Below are 20556 nucleotides of genomic sequence, written 5' to 3' on the forward strand. Positions count from 1 at the left end.
TGTTTTTCAAAGCACAAGGATTCAGTGACTTGTAAATTAAGCTGGGCTTGAGCATGAAGCCCACAGCATTCCCGCACATGAGCAGAGTGACTCTATCTTTGTGGGCCTTGAACCCTGGCTTCTTCACTTCATCCTTGTAAAGGAACGTCCTGGATGGTATTCTCTTCCAAAAGAGGCCAGGTTCATCCATATTGAACACCTGCTCCGGGATATAGCCGCCCTCTTTAATTAATTTCGGGAGCTCGTCCTCGACGTAACGAAGAGCTGCCTCTTGGTCTGCCGAGGCGGCCTCCCCATACAACGGAACACTGCGAAGGCCAAACCTCCTCTTGAATTTCTCGAACCAGTCCTTGCTGGCAACAAAACCACGTTTTTCTCATGGGGCAGGATCATCTTCATCGTTGTCATCACCATCATCATCATCTTTCGATCCCCCTTCAGGAACGAGGCTATCATAAAGGGTTTTGGCTTTAGTGTGAATCATGTTGGTTTCGAGACTAACCTTCTTTTCCCGACAGTCCGTTATCCACACTGATAATGCATTCTCCATTTGCACAATCTTATTACTAGGAGTCACAACGCGCTTAGTGTCCTTGGAGAACGTCATTGAGGCAGTTTTACGGATGTTTAATTCGTCTTTTTTGATGTAGCGAACCATTGATTCATTCAGTCCGTACGTGCGGGCAACAGACGCATAGCTACTGCCTGCCTTAAGCATGTCCAATAATTTCACTTTCTCGTTCACCGTCATCATTTTTCTCTTCTTGGGTTCACCAGAGGATGTAGAGGGTGTAGGACGTTTAGGAGCCATTTTCAAGGGCGTCACAAGCACTATTTTGCACAAAAAAAGCGCAAAAAACAGCTAAAACTTTCACGCTGCAAGAATAGCGACACGAGCGCGAGAGAACAAAGAATGCGGTCTTCCTTCGCTGAGCGCTCGGCAGGGTGGGATGCTGGATGCTGGGTAACACGTCTCGGCGGCTAAGCCAATCAGCTTGCGAGATTCAGGAGCTGAGATGGCCAGCGAATCAGAGAGGTGGATTTTGAGTTACGCGCCATCTCCATGTTGATACCTGATGTTCTAATGTAATGTTCTAATGTACTCTCTCTGCCTTCTGCTAGCACCCGCACCATTTTTTCTCAACTTTGAATTTTTTATGAATATTTTTGAAAAATCCTTGATGCACTGAGGGTGCGAAACTTGAGGTGCGAAGTAACGAGGGATTACTGTAAGAACATATCTGTTAAAATGATCATGACGGTTGGTCTGTGACTGTATCGAAGCTCAAATTGAGCAATGTTAAGGTGTCTGTCTGTTCATTAAAATTTGAGATTTGGTTCATTGTTATGAAAAACCACTCTCAATTTCCTGTATATAAATAAGGTTGCCCAGAGGTCCTTGGACACAATTTCCTTGTGTCCTTTGGTGGCTGCTCAACAAATTGTGTAAATCATCCAGTACCCCTGGGGGTCAGTTGGTATCTTGTCTAAGATGATGGTATGAATGTGAAATGGAGGAGATAACTGGCCTCTTTCCTGTTCAAATTTCTGCCTCCTTTACTTTGGGCAGTAAGAAGAGAGTATCATCATAAGCTGGAAAGGACAAGATACAGATGAATGAAGTAGCCATACTGTTAGGGTTAGTATCAGTAAGATACCTATCAGTAGCAGGACATTCCTCTCTTTGGCAAGGGGGAGAGGAATGATAACAAACCTACATGAGTGGATGAATTGGTTTGTTAGAAGAACAGATCTTCTTATCTTCCTCGGACGCAATGAACTATGACATTGTGTAGAACCCAGAAGTCTGACTCTATGATATTCATATATGTCTTAGATTCTGTCAAACTCCCAGTTGGTTAATAGTACTTACCTCCCACCAAAAGTAAGTGTATATTAATGTTAAGACCGAAGGTTTGTTTCGTATATGAACAAATGACATATTTTTAACAAATTTTTATTTTTCATAACTTACAAACCTGAGGTCTTAACATACAAAGGCCCACCTCTAACCACCCCCCTATGAACTAACCTGGGTTGGAAGAATAACTAACGGGGTCACAAGTTAAAGAGGGGTATGTGGGTGGCTCCACATGTCTCGTGACCAAGCACAGATGCCATTAGTCCCTTGCGCACACAATTATTTTAAACTACCGGTTTCCAGCTGGTGCTGAGTATCTATCCTAATGTTAAGACCTCAGGTTTGTAAGTTATGAAAAATACAAATTTATTAAAAATGTGTCATGTTAGGGTAATAACTGGTGGTCAAGAACGGATTAATCCATTTTCAGTTATTTCTTATGGGAAAAATGAATTCAGATCTCGACAAAATCGCACCTCGTCGCTTCTTCTGGAATGAATTAATATCGAGGTCCGGGGTCTACTGTACCAATAAATTTCTATGCACTCTTAACATTATTGTTCTGTGTTTGATTAACTTTTGTATGTTTTCTTTTCAGGATATTTTGAATAATTTCCATGCAGTCTTCAGAAACTTTTTCTTTGAGAACTACCCTTCACCTCATGAATGGTATAAGCGCCGTCTAGCATATACTCGCTCAGTTGCAACAAATTCAATGGTCGGATACATTTTAGGTCTTGGTGATCGACATGTTGAAAATATCTTACTTGATAAATCCAGTGCTGAACTTATCCACATTGATTTAGGAATAGCTTTTGACTTTGGAAAGATTCTCCCAACTCCTGAAACAGTTCCCTTCAGACTGACACAGGTAAGATGAAAAGTAACAGATGTGTAATGATAATTATTTAAAAAAGATTAATAATGAGTCTTAAGAATGTTGAATTTGGCTAATTAGGGAGTCTGCCAGTGTCCCCTAAATCTGTATTAAACTTATTCAGTTGGGCCCTCTCTAGATGAACTGTGCAAGTATAATAATATAGTAATCTCATCAGAATGTGGACAATGTCGAGGAAAATGTGGCTCATTGGTGTCAATAAATTAATTCATGTCCATTACAAGCTTAGCTAGTTAATAATTTTGTAACATTTAATTGTTCATACAACTGAAAAAACCTTCAGTCTTTACATTAGGATCAATCTTCCGGTGCCATCGGGAAACCGGTTAAAAATATAAAAATTTGTTTATGCAAGAGATCTGTGGCATCTGGCATCTGATATGTAGCTGATATTGAAGTGAGTCAGAGACCACACTTGAACCTTGTGGCATATTTAGTCTTTCTTCAACCACCCTGGAGAGCAGATGTTTGCTTTTGCTCGCCTTCTCCCAAGCCAGTTTTTGTCCTAAGCTCAAGATTCCTTTCTCTGCTTCTACTGTGCTTTTGGGTGCCTGTGTGTGTTGTGGGTTTATCATGGATTCCTCTAACCAGCCTAAAAAGTTCCATGAGCGTCCACGTATATGTCCCGTATTCATGCTAACTGGTTTTCTCTAGGACAAACCCCCTTACAACTTACAGTAGATGTCATTTCTGGCCTGTTGAGCAGTGGAAGAACTTCTACAAGAAGAAGGGACATCAAGGAAGTCAGGGCTTCCATCTTGGAAAGGATTCCCCTCCCCAAATAGGCATTTCTGCTTCCATTACTTCCAGGCCTTTTCCTGCTTTGTCATCCCTTGATTTTATGTATAAAATGGTGCACCATCTCTTGGGGAGGGGGGATATTGCCCCTTCATGAAGAGAGGAGGCAGCACCATCTTGTTCTTTGTTAGCAAGTTTGTAATCTGAAATATTCATTGGAATATATTGAAACATTTGTGTATTTCGACATATTGAGACATTTCAAAATGTTTTATTTCTGTCTAAAGTAATATATTTACTTACTCATGCTGCATAGTAAGCTAAGGTGTGGAGTTTTTCTCTTTACATCATTATTGTTATTTATCAAACACCTTCTTCAAGGTGTGTTTATTTTCTTTTTTTAGAAACTTAGTGAGATTAGGTTTGGTGACTTATTAGCCTAGCCTAAGTAGTTGAGTTCTTAGCTTAGCTTATCTGTTGCAATCCAGTTGTTATCAAACCTGCTCTTCAATATCCCAGAGCATGTTCTTCGTAGGAGGTTTTCCCATTCTTGAAGAGTTTGGAGTTGGCTTAGGTTAGGTTTGGTACAATTGCTAACTTAACGTAGTCCTATATAGCTTTATGTAATGTTGCTCAAGAACGATGCACATTCTATTGGCAGTATGAGGACATCTCCTCTGTCTAAGGTGTGAATTCCTTTGACAGTGCACAAGTTGACAGTAGAGTACTTAGCATGTATCTGCATAGAGCATCTTATCAGAGGACATCCCTGAAGTTATCCTATCATCTCCTGTCTACCTGGGGAAGACCCATGTTAGACCGCTTCGCCACTAGGTTCAACAGAAAGCTGGAGGTCTACTGTTTGGTGGTCCTAAATCTGTTTACTAGGGCAGAGAATGGCCTTCAGCACATGTACTGCTTGGAACAACCTGGAAGTTGATGCCTTTCCTCCATTCTGCCTGACCCATCTTGTCCTGAACAGAGTGATGGGTTCCAAGAATCTCAGGATGACCCTAGTAGCTCCTTTGTGGCCCCAAGCTGAGGTTCCTGTATCTTCTATCTTCTCTTAGCAGTTCCTTGGCACAGCCTTCTCTGCCAACCTCATGTGGAGAGGTACCACCAATTGGTAGGGTCTCTAACTCTTCATGTATGGCGAATGTCTAGTACCTCTGTCAAAACTTCAACAAGAGAGATTATACTTTACTGCAAGTTGTGGTGTATGCCGTGTTTTCCTTATTTACATAAAGTGGAAATGCATATTGTGTGGAAGAAAGATATATTATGTTTTGTTGTGTGATGAACAGAAGTTCTGAGTGGAGAGAAACCCCATGGACAACACGAATCATAGTACATGGCTCATTTGCCATTACACGACTAAGAAGATTTCCTGAGGTAGCCCGACATCTGAGTGATTGCTCTGCGAGAAAGATCTCTTGCTCGTAAGAAATTATTTCGACTCATTCAGAATAAGTAGAGCATTTTAAATCATAAGAGATCGTATAGCCTAAACGAACTGAAATGTACTGACCTAATTGTAGCCTAAGCTTTATACTATAACACCCATGTTACTTTACTTATATTCTAAACACTTAAAACATTTCATTTCATTGTGTATACATATTAATTAATATATAGTAAATGATAAAAACTTACTGGGAATTCAAATGGTGGATTTGTTATTCTCAGCCTGAGTTGACTGAGCATTATGAAAAGCATTGTGTTTGGTTGTTTGATGTAGTATTTGATGGTAAATGTTCATGTTATTAGTACTTGATTGAAAATGATTGGTTGTCATTTGTTTATGTAGGTTTGATAACTAGCCGAACCTTTCATATTAGTTAGCAACTGCATAACAAGGCAGTCATAGTTTAGATCATGATTAAAGTGGACACAACTTGTTTAGATCTCTGGGAGTTGTCGGTATCTCCAAATCCACTTAAGTAGTATTCCCTTTCATCTGAAACTTCATTTAGGGAAATTCCTTCAGAAGATATGCATATCTTAAGTGTAAAGAGAATTTCTTGTGATGTCCTTTAAAAGGGATTTTGATAAAGGAAAAATCTATTTCTGGGGGAAGACCTGTTTTGCCCGGTGAAAAGTTCCTGTAGCTCACTTTTCTAAGTATAAATAGATCCTAAATATACAAGAGAAAAAGCTAGCATGGTATGCTGAAGTTACTGCCCTCAGCTCGAACACCCCAAGGGCATCGGTATAAGCACTAGGGCGAGTGGAAGCCACTGCTCACAGGTCTTCTGCCAATTAGAGGATTCCTCTTCAAAGTCCTTCCCACGGCAAGAGCCGTTACAAAGGCTACTCCCCATACCTTCCGCTCGCTCTCGCTACTACTACTACTACCCACCCGCCATCTTCATTCCTGGAATAGACACCCAAGCTTGGACTGGTTAAGGGTGGGGAAAGAAGAAGGGATGGGTTCACTTGGCGACACAGGTCTTCCCCCAGAAATAGATTTTTCCTTTGTCAAAATCCCTTTTCTGGGTTCGATTTGTGTCTGCCAGTGAAAAAGTATCAGAGAATATCCATCCAAGCATAACAGATACCAAACAAGTATGTAAAAGGGATAATGAAACCTAAGGTTCACATAAAGAATAAATTTAATGCGCTGCAATAAGGCGGAAAACTTACTTAATTACTAATTACACTAGAACTTAAACTATGGCTTAAAACTAGTAATAATAAAACAATATAATAGAATGGTATCTGAAGCAATATACAAAAGGTATGTACAGACAGATCAGTGATACCAATATGGTCTCAACACTATGTACATGTTCCAGTGACGGGATGGCAAACCAACCAGCCCAGCCTGGAAGAGAGAGGGTTGGCAGGGAATACGAGCAAGGCAGGTGGGAAGGAGAGAGTATTAAAGGGAAAAAGGACTGACAAATAAGGGGCTAAGGGAAGGAGTTGATAAGACTCGGTCATTCAGGGGAGACTATGCTCCCTGCAGCCACTGTTGAGAATTTAAGGGCCTCTAAGTTCTCGAGATAGTGGCGTTTAAATACTGCTGGAGATTTCCAACCCGTATATTTCTTCAGGTCTTCGAAATTCATATTGTGAAAATAGTTAATGGAGTTAGCCACTGCTCGGATGTCATGGACGTGTCGGACTGAATCCGGGTTGGCCTGTTTAATAAAGTAGAGTATTTGGTGTCTAATACCTTTAAGAGAAATCGTACCACCTTTCTCTCTAATAAAAAGGGGGCCTGAAGATTTTTCGGAAGTCCTGGCCAGATAGGATTTAAGGGGTAACGACAGGACACAATGATGCGTCCTGTGTCAGAGGAATAATTTTCCATGGAGCCCATCTGTTTTGTGGGTCCTCATTCTTAGCCAAGAACTTCCGATCTGGGGATAGTAATACTTCACCTGACGGGAGGAATTCAACATGATCTGGATTTCTAGAGAGAGCCGAGAGTTCAGATATTCTGGCAACTGAAGCCAGGGCCATTAAGAATAAGGTCTTTCTGAGAAGGGTTATATATGAGCATGACTCATTATCAGTGTCTGAGGCTAATTTGAGTACGTCATTCAAAAACCAAGAGACCGTATGAGGGCGGTCTATTGGTCTCAGATGGGCACATGCTCTTGGAATCGAAGAGAAGTATGAATCTGACAAGTTAATATTAAAGCCAAGCTGAAAAATCTTCCTTAAGGCCGATTTGATCGTAGTAATGGTACTAGCGGCTAGGCCTTTCTCAAATAGAGTTCTAAAGAACGAAATTGCCATATTTGTAGTCATGTTTTGAGCATCTGAATTTTTTAGAAAAATGGCCAATTTCTTCACTGCTGAATCATACTGCCTGACCGTTGATTCTCTTTTATCTGATTCTATGAATAAGATGTTTAGTGGATCAATACTAGCATCCTTTTGGGCCGCAAACTTCATGAAGTCCATAAAATTAGGGCACTCAGAATTCTTGAGGAAGCTGACACAGTTTGAGTTTATACTACCTGTGTCAGTTCTGGACGGGGGATCCGTTTTGGGCCGGTGATTCAATTCTAGAAGAAGCGGGAACCAGTTGCTCTTTGGCCAGTTGGGTGCCACTAATGCTACCTGTCCTGTGAAAGATCTTAGCTTGTGCAGGACCTTCATCAGAATATTCACCGGTGGAAATAGGTAAATCTGCCAACTGTTCCAATCTATGGACATCGCATCTGTGGCGTAAGCTAGAGGGTCCAAGTTGGGTGCCACGTAACATGGTAGTTTGTGATTGGATTCCGTGGCGAATAGGTCTACTTGAAGGTCTGGGATTTGATTGCAAATCCACCGGAACGACTTTCTGTCCAGGGACCACTCCGACTCCAGCAGAGTTGTCCTGGAAAGTGCGTCTGTGATAACATTCTTTACTCCTGCCAGATGAGTTGCTGACAGGTGCCACTGATTTTTCGCCGCCAGCGAAAATATCGCAATCAATATGTGATTTAGTTTGCTTGACCTGGAGCCTCCTCTGTTTATGCAGTGGACTATACTACTGAACTGTCCGAGACTAATCTTATATGACTGTTTCTGGCTGGAGTCAGTCGCTTTAGGGTCAGGAAAACTGCCATCGCTTCTAGAATATTGATGTGGAACTGGCGGAACATATCCGACCACATTCCCTGGACTTTCTTGTGTTGCGAGTAGCCTCCCCAGCTGCTCAGAGATGCATCAGTGTTACTGACTTGGCCAGGTTCCGGCATTCCGTCCATGGACGGAGCTTTTTTGTTAAAATGGGTGGAATTACAGAGATCTTGTCCCTGAGATTGATGTTGGCTCTCTTCCTCCAGACTCTATTGATATCCTTCAATCTGGCTTTCAATAGGACGTCCGTCACCGACACAAACTGTAGCGAACTTAGGATTCTCTCTTGGGTACGCCTAGAAGCCTTTTTGTTTCGTACCCGTCGCTATCTCTTTGACCCCTTCTTGGGTGGGAGAAATAGTTTGTGCTTGTTTAGGTCCCATTGGAAGCGGGAAGCCGGAACAAGCCGAGATTTTTCCTTGTTTATCTGGAAACCCAGAAATTCCAAGAATTTTATCACCTTGGCTGTTGCTTTGCGACACTCGTCGACGCTGGCTGCCCAAATGAGCCAGTCGTCTAGATAGGCTACTAACATTACCCCTTGCGTTCTTAGCTCTTGAACTATTGTCTCTCCTAATATGGTGAATACCCTGGGCGCAATGTTGAGCCCGAACGGCATGACTGAATGAGTAAGCCTGCTTTCCTAGCTTGAAGCCTAGGTAAGGAGAGAAGTTCCTTGCTATCGGAACATGATAGTAAGCGTCTGTAAGATCTATAGAGGTGGTGACGGCCCCGCGGGGAAGTAAGGTCCGCACCTGCGAGACGGTCAGCATGCGAAATCTGTCGCATTGAGTGTATGAGTTGAGATGGGACAAGTCCAGAATCACACTTCTTTTGTCCGAGTCCTTCTTTCTTTACTTTTACTTTCTTGATAGCCTTCTTCTGCAGGAGATCTTTGGTATAGTCTATAAGGTCCGCCATTGGAATCTGGTAAAAACTGATTGGTGGAGGGGGCCCTTTCTCCCATTTCCACCCCAGACCTTTTGAGACTATACTGTGGGCCCATGGACTGAAGGTCCAATGGTCCCGGAAGAAATATAATCTCCCTCCCACCTGCAGGCTCTAATTAGTTGGCTGCAGGTCTGCTACCTCTGCCTCCACGGAAGCCTCTACTTCTTGGTCCGCCTCGTAGCCGGGGGCCACCTTTGGCCCTGCTACTTCTGGCATGCCGATTGTAGCCACGAAATGCGTCTTGCAACTCGTAGGAGGGGTTGAAGGCTGGGGAGGTCACTATGGCTGTCGAGGTCGAAGGCTGCTGAGCCGGCGGAGTTTGTACTAGAACAAACTGTTGTTGCGGTTGAGCCTTAGATGTCGAAGGCTTACCGACTTGAGAGACCGGAACCGTTTGCACAACCGCCTGAGGACGGGAGGCCTGGTAAGGATGAAATCTCCTTGGCCTCTTGTTGGGTCTGGATTGGTGTCTGGGGCCATCAAACTTCCTTTTGGAAGGAAGTCCCCAACAGACCCGAATACTCTGGTTGGCTCTGGCTGCCTCATGAAAGACGTTGTTGACCTCGTCTTTCGGGAACAGATTTTTGCCCCATATTGAGGATTTTATGAGTATTAGGCTCGTGCCTTATAGAGGCACTCGCCAGGACGTACTTCTTGCATGCTTGTCTCGCCATAACGAAATCGTACAGGTCCGTTTGGAAAGTATGTAGCAGAGCTTTCGTAAGGACCCAGAACAACTGTTCTTCAGTGTAGGTTGATGCTACCAACTCCACTGCAGTGACGGAGTTGATAGACCTTCCTAATCTGGTCCTTGCCTCGAATTCCACTTTGACCAAGTGGTCCGGAATCCTAGGTAGCTTCTTGGTAAAATAGGGTGGAAGCGCAATCCGGATCGAGTTTACTTACCGTAAACGTAGCTGGAGCGTCATTCCAGAACTCTACATCTGCAGGGAAGAGTAGAGAGGTAGCCTCTGTCTCTTTTAGCACTGGTAAGGGCTTATCCTCCGCCATTGCTTGCATAGTTAGTTCCGCCACCTTGGATGTACAGGGCGACGGAACTCTGTTTGTGGTCACAAACATTGTAAAGCTACCTTTATGGGGGCGTCAGTTTTGTGTTAACACAACCCCAGTCAGAGAGGGTGCGAACCCAAACAGCTTGAGCTTGGTCCCTAGGGAAGATCACTGTCTCCTTCGGGACTTTGTCTACTCTGACTACCACATGTTCTGCTTGTCTGACAAATCCGGGGAATGGGAATTGGAGACCCGGCGGGAAGAACTCTTAAGTCCTCCACTGGGCGGGTTCTGCACCCTTCGATTGTCAACTTCCCATCTGAGAATGGAGCATGTAAAGCCAACCGCCACGGGTTATTCTCAAAGGCCAGCAGCTTTGACGCATCCGGCACTGTCATGGACAGAGCCGGGGCTCCGGATTGGAGGAATCCGGTCATCATCTACTCCAGGGGCCTGATCCTTTCCGTCAGGGACGTTATTGCCTGGCCTGAGGTATCTGAGCCTGAGGCGAGTCGTATCGACTCAAGCCTCTTGTCAACCACTTCCCTAACCTTCGACATTAGAAGGTTAGCGAAGGCCTCCTGGTCAAATCCGGACTCCGTCGCCTTGGATTTGGAGGGTTTGGCTCTCGACCCCTTAGGAGGGGGAGAAGCCTTGGCAGCAGAAGTCGACGGCTCCGGGGCCGACAACGACTTAGTCGCAGCTGACAGAGTCGGTTTCGATCCCTTTGGAAGGGATTTCGGTCCTACCGATTTAAGCTTGGGAATGACCGAAAGGGATCCTTCCTGAGCAGGGGTGGACTTAGAGAAGCCCCGGAAAGAAGAGGAAGAAGAAGGGGTATGACTTAAGAGACTACCTGCCTCATTTACCTCCCCACCTACCTTCTCGGTGGCCATTGGTTTGCGGTGAAGGCTGATGGTAGTGAACCAGTAGTGGACTTTGAACGATTTCATGAGTTCATTTTACTTGACTAGATATACAAAATGTTGGTGATGTGATGACTGATGATTGCTGTGTTTTACTGGGAGTTCCTCTTAAAATTACAACCTTCATCCATCTGAGGTGTAATTTATACAGTGAAGAGAATAGGTAGAAGATGCTGTATATGCAGTGATTTCAGTTATGGAAGGCCGTGAAAGACATTGAAATGATAGAAGAACAAACCAGTAAAGTTGAAACTCCAGTTGACCACGTACAACTGGGTTGCTACTCAGACATTCGTAAGATACTGATATGATTCAAGATTTGCATGGCTTGAAAAACACTGACTTGTAGCAGACCTATCATTATGTATGTTGGACAGCCTTAGGAGTAGGTAGTGGAGACTAAGACCATTAAGTATTATTAAAAGAGAAACTATACAACAGGTATTGGCTCCTGAAAGATCCCTTAACTGACAGTAACAAAGTACTTTACCCTTCTGGTATATAACATTCCAGAGTTCCTCCAGAACATAGCTGTCCTTTTGTTCATGTGGTATCCTCTTACAAAACACCTAGATTCTCTGCCTGCCTCCACCCAAATCAGGAACAATGACCATAACTTGAGCAAAGTGTCCCTCAGTCATTATTGAACCAAAAAACAAATCAGTAATATCATTGAAAACATGTTACATTCTATGGTACCTTATTCTAAATTATTTACATGATGCTAACAAGGTTTACCAGCAAAGGATTGGATCATCACAAAATTATCCTCAAGGAATTCCACTGCTATGAGGTACTTCAATATGCGTAGTATTAAAGTTTTTTTTTAACTTCAAGTTCAAATGTTTTGCTTGAGTTTAAATTCCCAATCACATACTTGCATTGAAATGTTTTGCCTGAGGTTAAATTTCCAAACACATACTTACATTCAAATTTTTTGCCTGAGTTTAAATTCCCAAACACATACTTTCATTCCATATCTCTATATTTATTGGTCTACTTTATCAGACATTTCCTATTTCTGCTTCTGAATTATTGTAGCAAAGACTTTTGGTGGGTACCTGAGTTCTGTACTATGTGATGAAGATTTTTAAAATGTTAATGTTCGTGATTGGCTGTGGTGGAAAGATTATTCCTAATGAGGAATTTGTGAAGAAATGTGGTTCAAAGAGGCCTGAAGGTAATGAATACCTCAGAAATCATGTAGAAATGGGGTAAATAAAGATATAGACCTGATTTCACTGGCAGCACAAGACAAAAAAGAGTGGAGAGAATTCATGGTATTTGCAACATGAAAAACTTTTGTGCTGATGGTATTGATTATTTTTATAATTTCTGGTTTATCTTTATTGCATTCCTAAAAGAGAGAAAAATAAAATATTTTATTTGATCTAAGTAAAATATATCTACAAAATTAGCATTAGTATTACATAAACAATTATAAAGACAGTTTGAGTTTTTGATGGGGAATGTAGAGTCCAGTGTCACATGATTATGCTATTAATGTATTTCAGGATGTCCGTGATGGGCTAGGTGTGTTAGGAGTTGAAGGTCCTCTACGGCAGTGCTGTGAAGCCACCTTACGTGTCCTTAGAAGCTCAGCAGAGGTGTTGGTTACTGTTGTGGAGGTGCTGAGGCATGATCCACTGTACCAGTGGACACTGTCACCACAGCAAGTAGCTCGTCTGCAAGATGAATATGGTCAGGGAATAGGTTAGTTCAGTAAAATCTCAGTTTATGTTTTGTAACTATGCCTAGTTTTTCCTGTACAGGCAGTCCCCGGTTCTCAGTAATCCGGTTTTTTGGCGCCTGTCTAGCTCCAAAAATCTTCAGTTTTTTGTGCCATAATGTGCCAATTTCTGGTTATCAGCGCCAATAATAGAGTTATAGCACTGATACATTCCTAACAGAGACGCCCTTAACTGGTTATTGGCACCATAAGTGCCAAAAATCACTGATTTTCAGTTTCTGCGATTTTCACTTATCGGCAATTTTCGCATATACGTAATCAAGCCATCAGAACGGAACCCTTGCCGATAAGCAGTGACTTCCTGTAGATTATTTTTGGTACACTATCATTTTGGAATGCACTGAACTATGTCACTTTTAATGTTTTTCGCAATTTTTTTGTAAACTGATGCCTTCCAGTGATGCATTGTAATTTTTTAAGTACAGGCGGCCCTCGGTTAGCGGCAGGGGTTCCGTTCCTGGCCACCGACGCCAAGCGATTTTCGACGCTGAGCGATTTTAAAGCCTACGGCCGCCGCACACCTTCTTTCGAAACTCTATACCAGTCAAAGGCGCCGTAATCCCACAACGGCGCAATAAGTAAAATTATATTTATGCAGTATAGTACTATAGAATTTACTGTACAGTACATGTGGGTGTCTATAGGATGTAAAGATATAATAAAGTTTATACAGTGTACAGGTAGCTGTAGTGTCCAGGTTACGATCATTAGTCTTACGATAGTTCGATTTTATGAGAGATCAAATTACAATGGCCTAACTTTATCCATCTTCTAGTTACATAAGTTCAATAACAGCAAAAGAGAATGATGAAAGTATGGTTTTAACGTTATACTCGTTGCGTGAACGTGTACAGCCATGATCAACCGAACGAGAAACTACTATTTTTTTTTTTTTCTAAGTACAACCGAACTGGATAACATCTGTTTGGCTTGTATTTCGATCATCGTATACAGTGCAACATTACCGTATTTGTTATAAATGGCGTTATGTATAGAATAGAACTGAGATATCTTAATGTAATAACTTTATTCGCTATAGATCAGAGATCAATATAGATTAAAGATCAATCGGGAAATATACCGTTAAATTTAAACCTAGTTATAACCGAAGCTGAGAAAACTGTTCAAGCTGCTAATGACTATTATCGTACATCGGCAACAAGGATAAAACTCCAGTAAACGTCTGCCATCACACACAACTGTAGATAAAATTGGGATAAAATCATTTTAATCAAAACTACTGTGCTTGAAAGAACACATTTTACTGTTGGTTTCACGCCGATATAAGATAAATAACGTAAAGTTCATATTACGATGATATAAAGGATTACGTATTGCGAACGGAATCACGTAATTTTATACGCAATAAACATGCCGCCAACGTAATCTGCTAACGAAAAAAATAGTAGTTCACATTCACAACGAGACATTTCAATAAATATTTCCACCTAAAAACACGCTGTACAGTGGGGCCTCGTTATCCACGGGAGATAGGGCCCAGAACCCCCCGTGATAAGTAAATACCCGTGTTATCCTGATACCCCCCTCAAAAATTGCTTAAAACTGCCTACTTTAATAGTTAACCCACCCAAGACCACTATTCCAATGTTTATAACTGCCTACTTTAGTTCAAACACCAAATATGTTTTCAACTATCACCTAAAACTAAATTCAAGACAGTTTTAAAGTTATTGTACAAAATTAGCCTTAAAAAATAAATGTAGTATATATGTACTACTGTACATATGTAGCCTACTAGCCTAGGGATTACAGCTAGAAGCCTACATATGCATGGTGGGCCTCTCTTTTTTTACAAGGAAAGAGAGGATGAGTGGTAAGAGAACTATCAAAATTATGTAAATCATATGGGTACTCACCAACAATCTTTGTTGATAAAAGATGGCGACGATTTTGCAGTGCAATCCAGTAATATAATAACGATAATGCTACCAACAGTATGCAGCGAAACATCTCTTCCCTTCGTCACAACACGTTAATAGTATATTCCACGTAAAAACCTTCATCTGACCTTTAGGCGTCTTTCCCATAAGAGTAAAAGAATTGTGTTGGAAATAGTTAATTGAGGTGGCAACTGCCCTGACATCATGTGCTTTAGGGAAGGAATCAGGGTTGGCTTGCTTAATAAAGTACAGGATCTGTTGCCTGATACCTTTAATAGATAAAGTACCACCTTTTCCTCCCTTAAAGAGAGGACCCGACGAGGATGAGGATGTCCTGGACAGAAAGGCTCGTAAGGCCAATACTGGACAAAGAGAAACATCTTGTGGAAGGGGTACAACCTTCCACGGTTGCCACCTCATCAAAGGATCCTCATTCTTTGCTATAAAACTACGTTCCGGAGAAAGTAGAACTTCCCCTGTGGAAAGAAATTCTATATGATTCGGATCTCTGGATAACGCCGACAGTTCTGAAATTCTAGCTCCCGAGGCCAAGCTTAATAAAAATAGAGTTTTTCTTAAGAGCATTATAAATGAACATGTCGTATTGCCTGTTTCTAAAGCCAGCTTTAGAACATCATTTAAGAACCACGATACTGACGTAGGCCTCACTGAAGGTCTAAGTCTAGCACAAGCCTTGGGAATAGACGAGAAGTAAGAGTCTGTCAAGTCTATGCTAAACCCGAGTTGAAAAATCTTTTTCAAGGCTGACTTGTTTGTCGTAATAGTGCTAGCTGCTAAGCCTTTTTCAAATAAAGATCTGAAAAAGGATATAGCTGAATTGATTGTCATGATTCTAATATCTGATTCTCTCAGGAAGGTTGCCAACTTTTTGACTGCAGCATCATACTGTCTCAAAGTTGAATCTCTTTTATCAGATTCCAAGAAAAGAATATTTCGAGGATCAATATTCGCAACTCTTTTAGCCGCAAACTTCATGAAGTCCATAAAGTTAGGGTTTTGAGAATTCCTGAGGAAGCGAACACAGTCTTCGTTTGTACTGACTGGGAGAGCCTGGGATTGGGAATTCGAAGAGGACGAAGACCCAGTTCCAGAATCAGAGGGTACCAATTGCTCTTCGGCCAGTCTGGGGCTACTAGAGCTACTTGACCCTTGAACGTCCTGAGTTTGTTCAGTACCTTCAGGAGAAGATACACTGGAGGAAAGACATAAATCTTCTCCCAGTTGTTCCAATCTATGGACAGGGCGTCCGTGGCATAGGCCAGAGGGTCCAGGTTGGGGGCCACATAACATGGGAGTTTGTGGTTCGCTTGAGATGCGAATAGATCCACTTGTAGACCTGGAACCCTCCGGAGAATCCATTGGAACGAACTGTTGTCCAGTGACCATTCCGACTCCAGAGGAACTGATCGGGATAGAGAGGCATCTGCTATGACGTTTCTCACTCCAGCTATATGGGTGGAGGAGAGGTGCCAACTGAACTTGTCCGCCAGGGAGAAGATGGCTACCATGACATGATTCAGATGTCGTGACTTGGAGCCTCCCCTGTTTACACAATGGACTACCACTGCGCTGTCCAAAACTAGCTTTATGTGGGAGTTCTTTGGCGGACGTAACCTTTTCAGAGTCAAGAACACTGCCATCGCTTCTAGTACATTTATGTGAAGCTGGCGGAACTGGGGTGACCAGGTTCCTTGAACCTTCTTGAACTGAGAATATCCTCCCCAGCCGCTTAATGAAGGCGTCCGGTGGTTGATGGTTAAATACCCCTTAGGAGGAAACTGAAGGGGTACTGATATTGACAGGTTCTTGACTTTTGCCCAAGGGCGTAGACGATTCCGTAGAATCTGTGGGACTGATGACAACTTGTCCCTGGATCTGACATTTGCTCGTGAGCGCCAGATTCTGGTTAGGTCTTTCAGTTTGGCTTTCATCAAGATGTTTGTCACTGATGCAAATTGGAGTGAACCCAGGATTCTTTCCTGGCTTCTCCTTGAAGCAAGTTTGTGTCCTAGAAATTGCTTTACTGACTTCGCTATTTCTTTTCTCTTGGCTGATGGAATCGACAGAGTATGGGAGGATAGATTCCATTGAATGCCCAGCCACTGAAAGTTGGACTCCGGAGTGAGTCTTGATTTTGTCCTGTTTATCTTGAAGCCCTAGATAGCTCCAGGAACTGGATTACTTTCAGTGTGGCTTTGCGACATTCCTCGACTGTTGGAGCCCAAATCAACCAATCGTCGAGATACGCTACTACCATGATCCCCTGAGACCTCAGTTGTTGGACGACTACTTTCCGCCAACTTCGTGAAACACCCTGGGTGCCACGTCAGACCGAAAGGGAACTACCTTGAAGGAGAATGCTTGATCTCCTATCTTGAAGCCCAGATAAGGGCGAAAGTGTCTTGCAATAGGGATATGATAGTATGCGTCTGTAAGATCGATAGAGGTGGTGACGGCCCCACGGGGAAGTAAGGTCCGCACCTGCGAGATGGTGAGCATTTTGAACTTGTCGCATCGGAATGGGCCAAGTTTAAACGGGATAAGTCTAAGATTATTAACCCTTCTTTTTTGTGAGCCTTTGCTTTGGAACGCTGAATAAGCGCCCTTGAAATTTTAATCTGTTGACTCTCGCTATTGCTCCTTTCTGAAGGAGGTCCTCCTCATACTCCGTCAATTCTTTTGATGGAAGTTGAAGGAAAGGTCTGGGTGGAGGCGGATTCGCAACCCAACTCCAACCCAGGCCTTTCGACACAATACTTTGTGCCCATTTGCTGAATCCCACCTGGTGCCGGAAGAGAAACAGCCTCCTCCTACCTTCAAGTTCTCATTGCTGCTGGTAACCTCCGCGGCCTCCCCGGAAGTGTTTTCCCCTATTAAGAGACCTTCCTGATCCTTTCTGACGAAAGGATCCCTTACCTCTGCCTCCCCTACCCGAGCGGTCATACTGCTGAAAGGCCTGGCCTTCGAACACTTGGTTGAAGGCTGGGGAGACAGCGTAAGAGGTGGAAGGTTGAGGCTGGGGGGAAATCACGTAGATGGGCTGTGATTGAGCCTTGGAGGTAGAGGGTTGGGCTGCCTGCACCAACGGAACAGTCGAAACAGGCTGGGCGAAGCGTTGTTGTTTCTTCTGGTAAGGCTGGAAACGTCTGGGTTTCCTCTGAGCCTTACCCCTTGTTCCTGGTCTTGGCGTCTCTTTGCAGTGAGACCCCAACGATCCTTAAGGCTTTGGTTAAGCCTTGTCGCTTCCGCCTGGACCTCCTTTACCATTGCATCAGGGAAGAGGTCTGCTCCCCAGATGTTGGATGAAAGCAACTTATTCGGTTCATGACGAATAGTTGCTTCCTGGAGGACATGCTTCCGACAGTTAGTTCTGGCTGTGGCGAACTCAAACATGTCAGACTGAACCGTTTGCGTCAGTGACTTGGTGAGAAGCTTAAAGAGTGGCTCAGAACCGTAAGAAATGGTTGCCACTTCCGTCATGGCCATGGTGTTAATGGACCTGGCTAGCCTAGTCTTGGCCTCAAACTCAGCCTGAATGAGGCTGTCCGGAAGTCTAGGCAGCTTCTCACCAAACTGATCCATAGCACAGTCTGGCTTGAGTTTGCCCGCCGAAAAAGTGTTGGGTAAATCTTCCCACAATTCTCCGAGTGAGGGGAGCAAAGGAGATGTGGGGTCTGCTTCCCTTAGCTGTGGTAACGTACTCCCCCGCCCCCTTCTGGGCCGCTGGGATAGTGACCGTAGCTATTTTGGTAAGGAAGGGAAGCGGAGTTCCCTCTTCCATCGTGAAAATGGTGAAGGGACTCTTAAAAGGTTGAATTTTCGTGTTCGAACAATCCATGTCCTCTAAACACCTGAGCCATCCTCTTTGAGCCTGGTCACGTGAGTAGAGGACTGTCTCCTTAGGGACCTTGTCATCTCTAGTCATGGCTGCGTCAGTGAGTCTGGCGTAGCCAATGAACGGTGGTTGTAGACCCTCCGGGTAGAATTCGAAGTCCTCAAACCTTCGAGTACCACACTCCGGAATTGAAATAAGACCGTCCTGGAAAGGGGCGTATGGCGCCACCCTCCAGGGGTTATTCATAGAGAACGGAGGCAGAGAGGCATGAGGTGGGAGCTGAGCTATTCCTGTGCCGAAAGGTGGGGGAGTAGCTAGAGGAGCCTGGCTAAGTTCGGCGATGATGTTATCCTGGGAGGTGATCCTGTCGGACAACCGGGAGAACATCTGCTCCATACTGTTTTTCAGAGAGCCGACCAAAACCCCCATGTGTTGCAACAGACCAGCATTGGGATCCAAAGCCGGAGCTGCTGCGGAGGTGGTTGAGTAACTCTGAACAGGTACCAAGGGGAGAGGAGAAACGGCTGACTCTGCCGGAGTATGTGGTCTCTCCTTGGAAGACCTTCTCCTTGAGGATTTGGAGCCGGACCCAGAAGCTCTAGACCTCTCTGCTCCGGGGTTCGTAGCCGGAGACTTACGAGATGTTGACGCCGACGAAGTCTTTTTGGACGACGACGACGTCTTGCTTAGGGTTTTTACAACCGACTGTCCCTTGACCTTAGGTCTTACTGAAGCGTCAGGAGAAGTATAAAGGAGCTCAGCTCCTGTAAAGCCTTGGAAGGAAGCTGGAGAGTTAGCAGGAGTAAGAGACAGTGGCGCCCAAGGGAAGCCCTTGGGCGTCCAACGTACCTACCTCGACCAACAGGTCGTCAACACCTACCATCGGCTCTATATACAGATCAAGTGTCGCGACTACCGACGAGATATCTTGGCCTGGTTCCTTTAACGAAGCGGCGAGCTGTTGCTGAATCGCCGCCATAGCCGGGGCTGCCTCTGCCGGGTCGACGTAACCCGTTGACTTGCCGCCGGGGAAGATTAGGACAGCCAACCTCTTCTCCCAGAATGTAGGGCTGTCCTTGGCGGCGTTCTTCCGCGAAACCGCCGACCCAAGCCCTCAGGGTTGCCAGGGCGGTATCTCTAACGGCGGGAGCCTGGAAGAGAGGGCATTCATTAGTTTTAAGTTTAAACTTAAGATTAAAACTTAAGTAATAGGCTTAGTCTAAAGACATAGGGGATGCAAGATCCCATATAAAACAAGCTTAAGTTTAAAATAAGAGATTAAAATTAAACTTAAGAACTACAACCTTGTTGGGATTACCACGAACGGAGTTGGGAATACTTACCCCCGTCCAAGAGCTGGCTCACAAGATCGTAGCAAATGGTGCAGGTTTCGTGGAACCAGACTTGTAGATTCCCGTGCGGAGTCGCGCATGAGCGATGGGATCTGCAGACTTCATGCCCACAGGGGTCCTGGAGCATGGCATTGCATCCTGGATGCTCACAGTTGGGGGTGGTCTGTAAGTGAAAAGATTCATGAGCATCGTAAAAGACATCACTTACAGGCTAGTAGGCTAAAAGAACTCCGCTGCATGCCGGAGCGCGAAAAAAATTTTGGGCATAACCCCTCCCTTCCACCGCCTGAATAGGCTAGAACCCCGGAGAGGTCCGGTGTGATAAACGTAGGTTAACAGGAGGGATTCGCTTAAGCTAGCTTAAATTAAACTTACTATAGTTTAAATTAAATACTAAACACTTAAACCTAAAGCCCTAGAACGTACCGGAATAAATCCGGGTGCGCGGCGGTGTTCGTGTCGCGATACCAGCGAGACGGTGTGGGTTAGGGAAGACCAACTGTACGCCTGCAGTCCGCCGCAAGGGTGAACTAGCAAACCTTCCACGTGAATGCCGGAGCTCCGGTAACACTAAAGAGCACCAGTAAGCCGGGAAAGAGCAAGAGGGCGAAACAGACTGAGCCAACAACGGAGCGACGGAGTAACGACGTTTGGGGGGGAAGGCCAGTCCCCCCCTTGAGTCATCCGAGCGCGCCGTGAAGCAAGAGAACGGTCAAGTCCAGTCCTGGGTC

At 44.1% G+C, this 20556-nt stretch overlaps 1 protein-coding gene across 1 annotated transcript in view; it reads left to right on the forward strand.

The window, feature by feature from the left end:
- Positions 1-20556, forward strand: part of LOC135224734 (serine-protein kinase ATM-like) — a 117504-nt gene that overhangs the window by 93687 nt on the left and 3261 nt on the right. The window contains exons 10-11 of the mRNA XM_064264047.1: positions 2460-2732; positions 12481-12679. Of these exons, the coding sequence (XP_064120117.1) occupies positions 2460-2732; positions 12481-12679 (472 nt within the window). The remainder of the gene's footprint in view (positions 1-2459; positions 2733-12480; positions 12680-20556) is intronic.

Source organism: Macrobrachium nipponense, chromosome 12, assembly GCF_015104395.2.
Source record: "Macrobrachium nipponense isolate FS-2020 chromosome 12, ASM1510439v2, whole genome shotgun sequence".
NCBI classification, from domain to species: Eukaryota; Metazoa; Arthropoda; class Malacostraca; order Decapoda; family Palaemonidae; genus Macrobrachium; species Macrobrachium nipponense.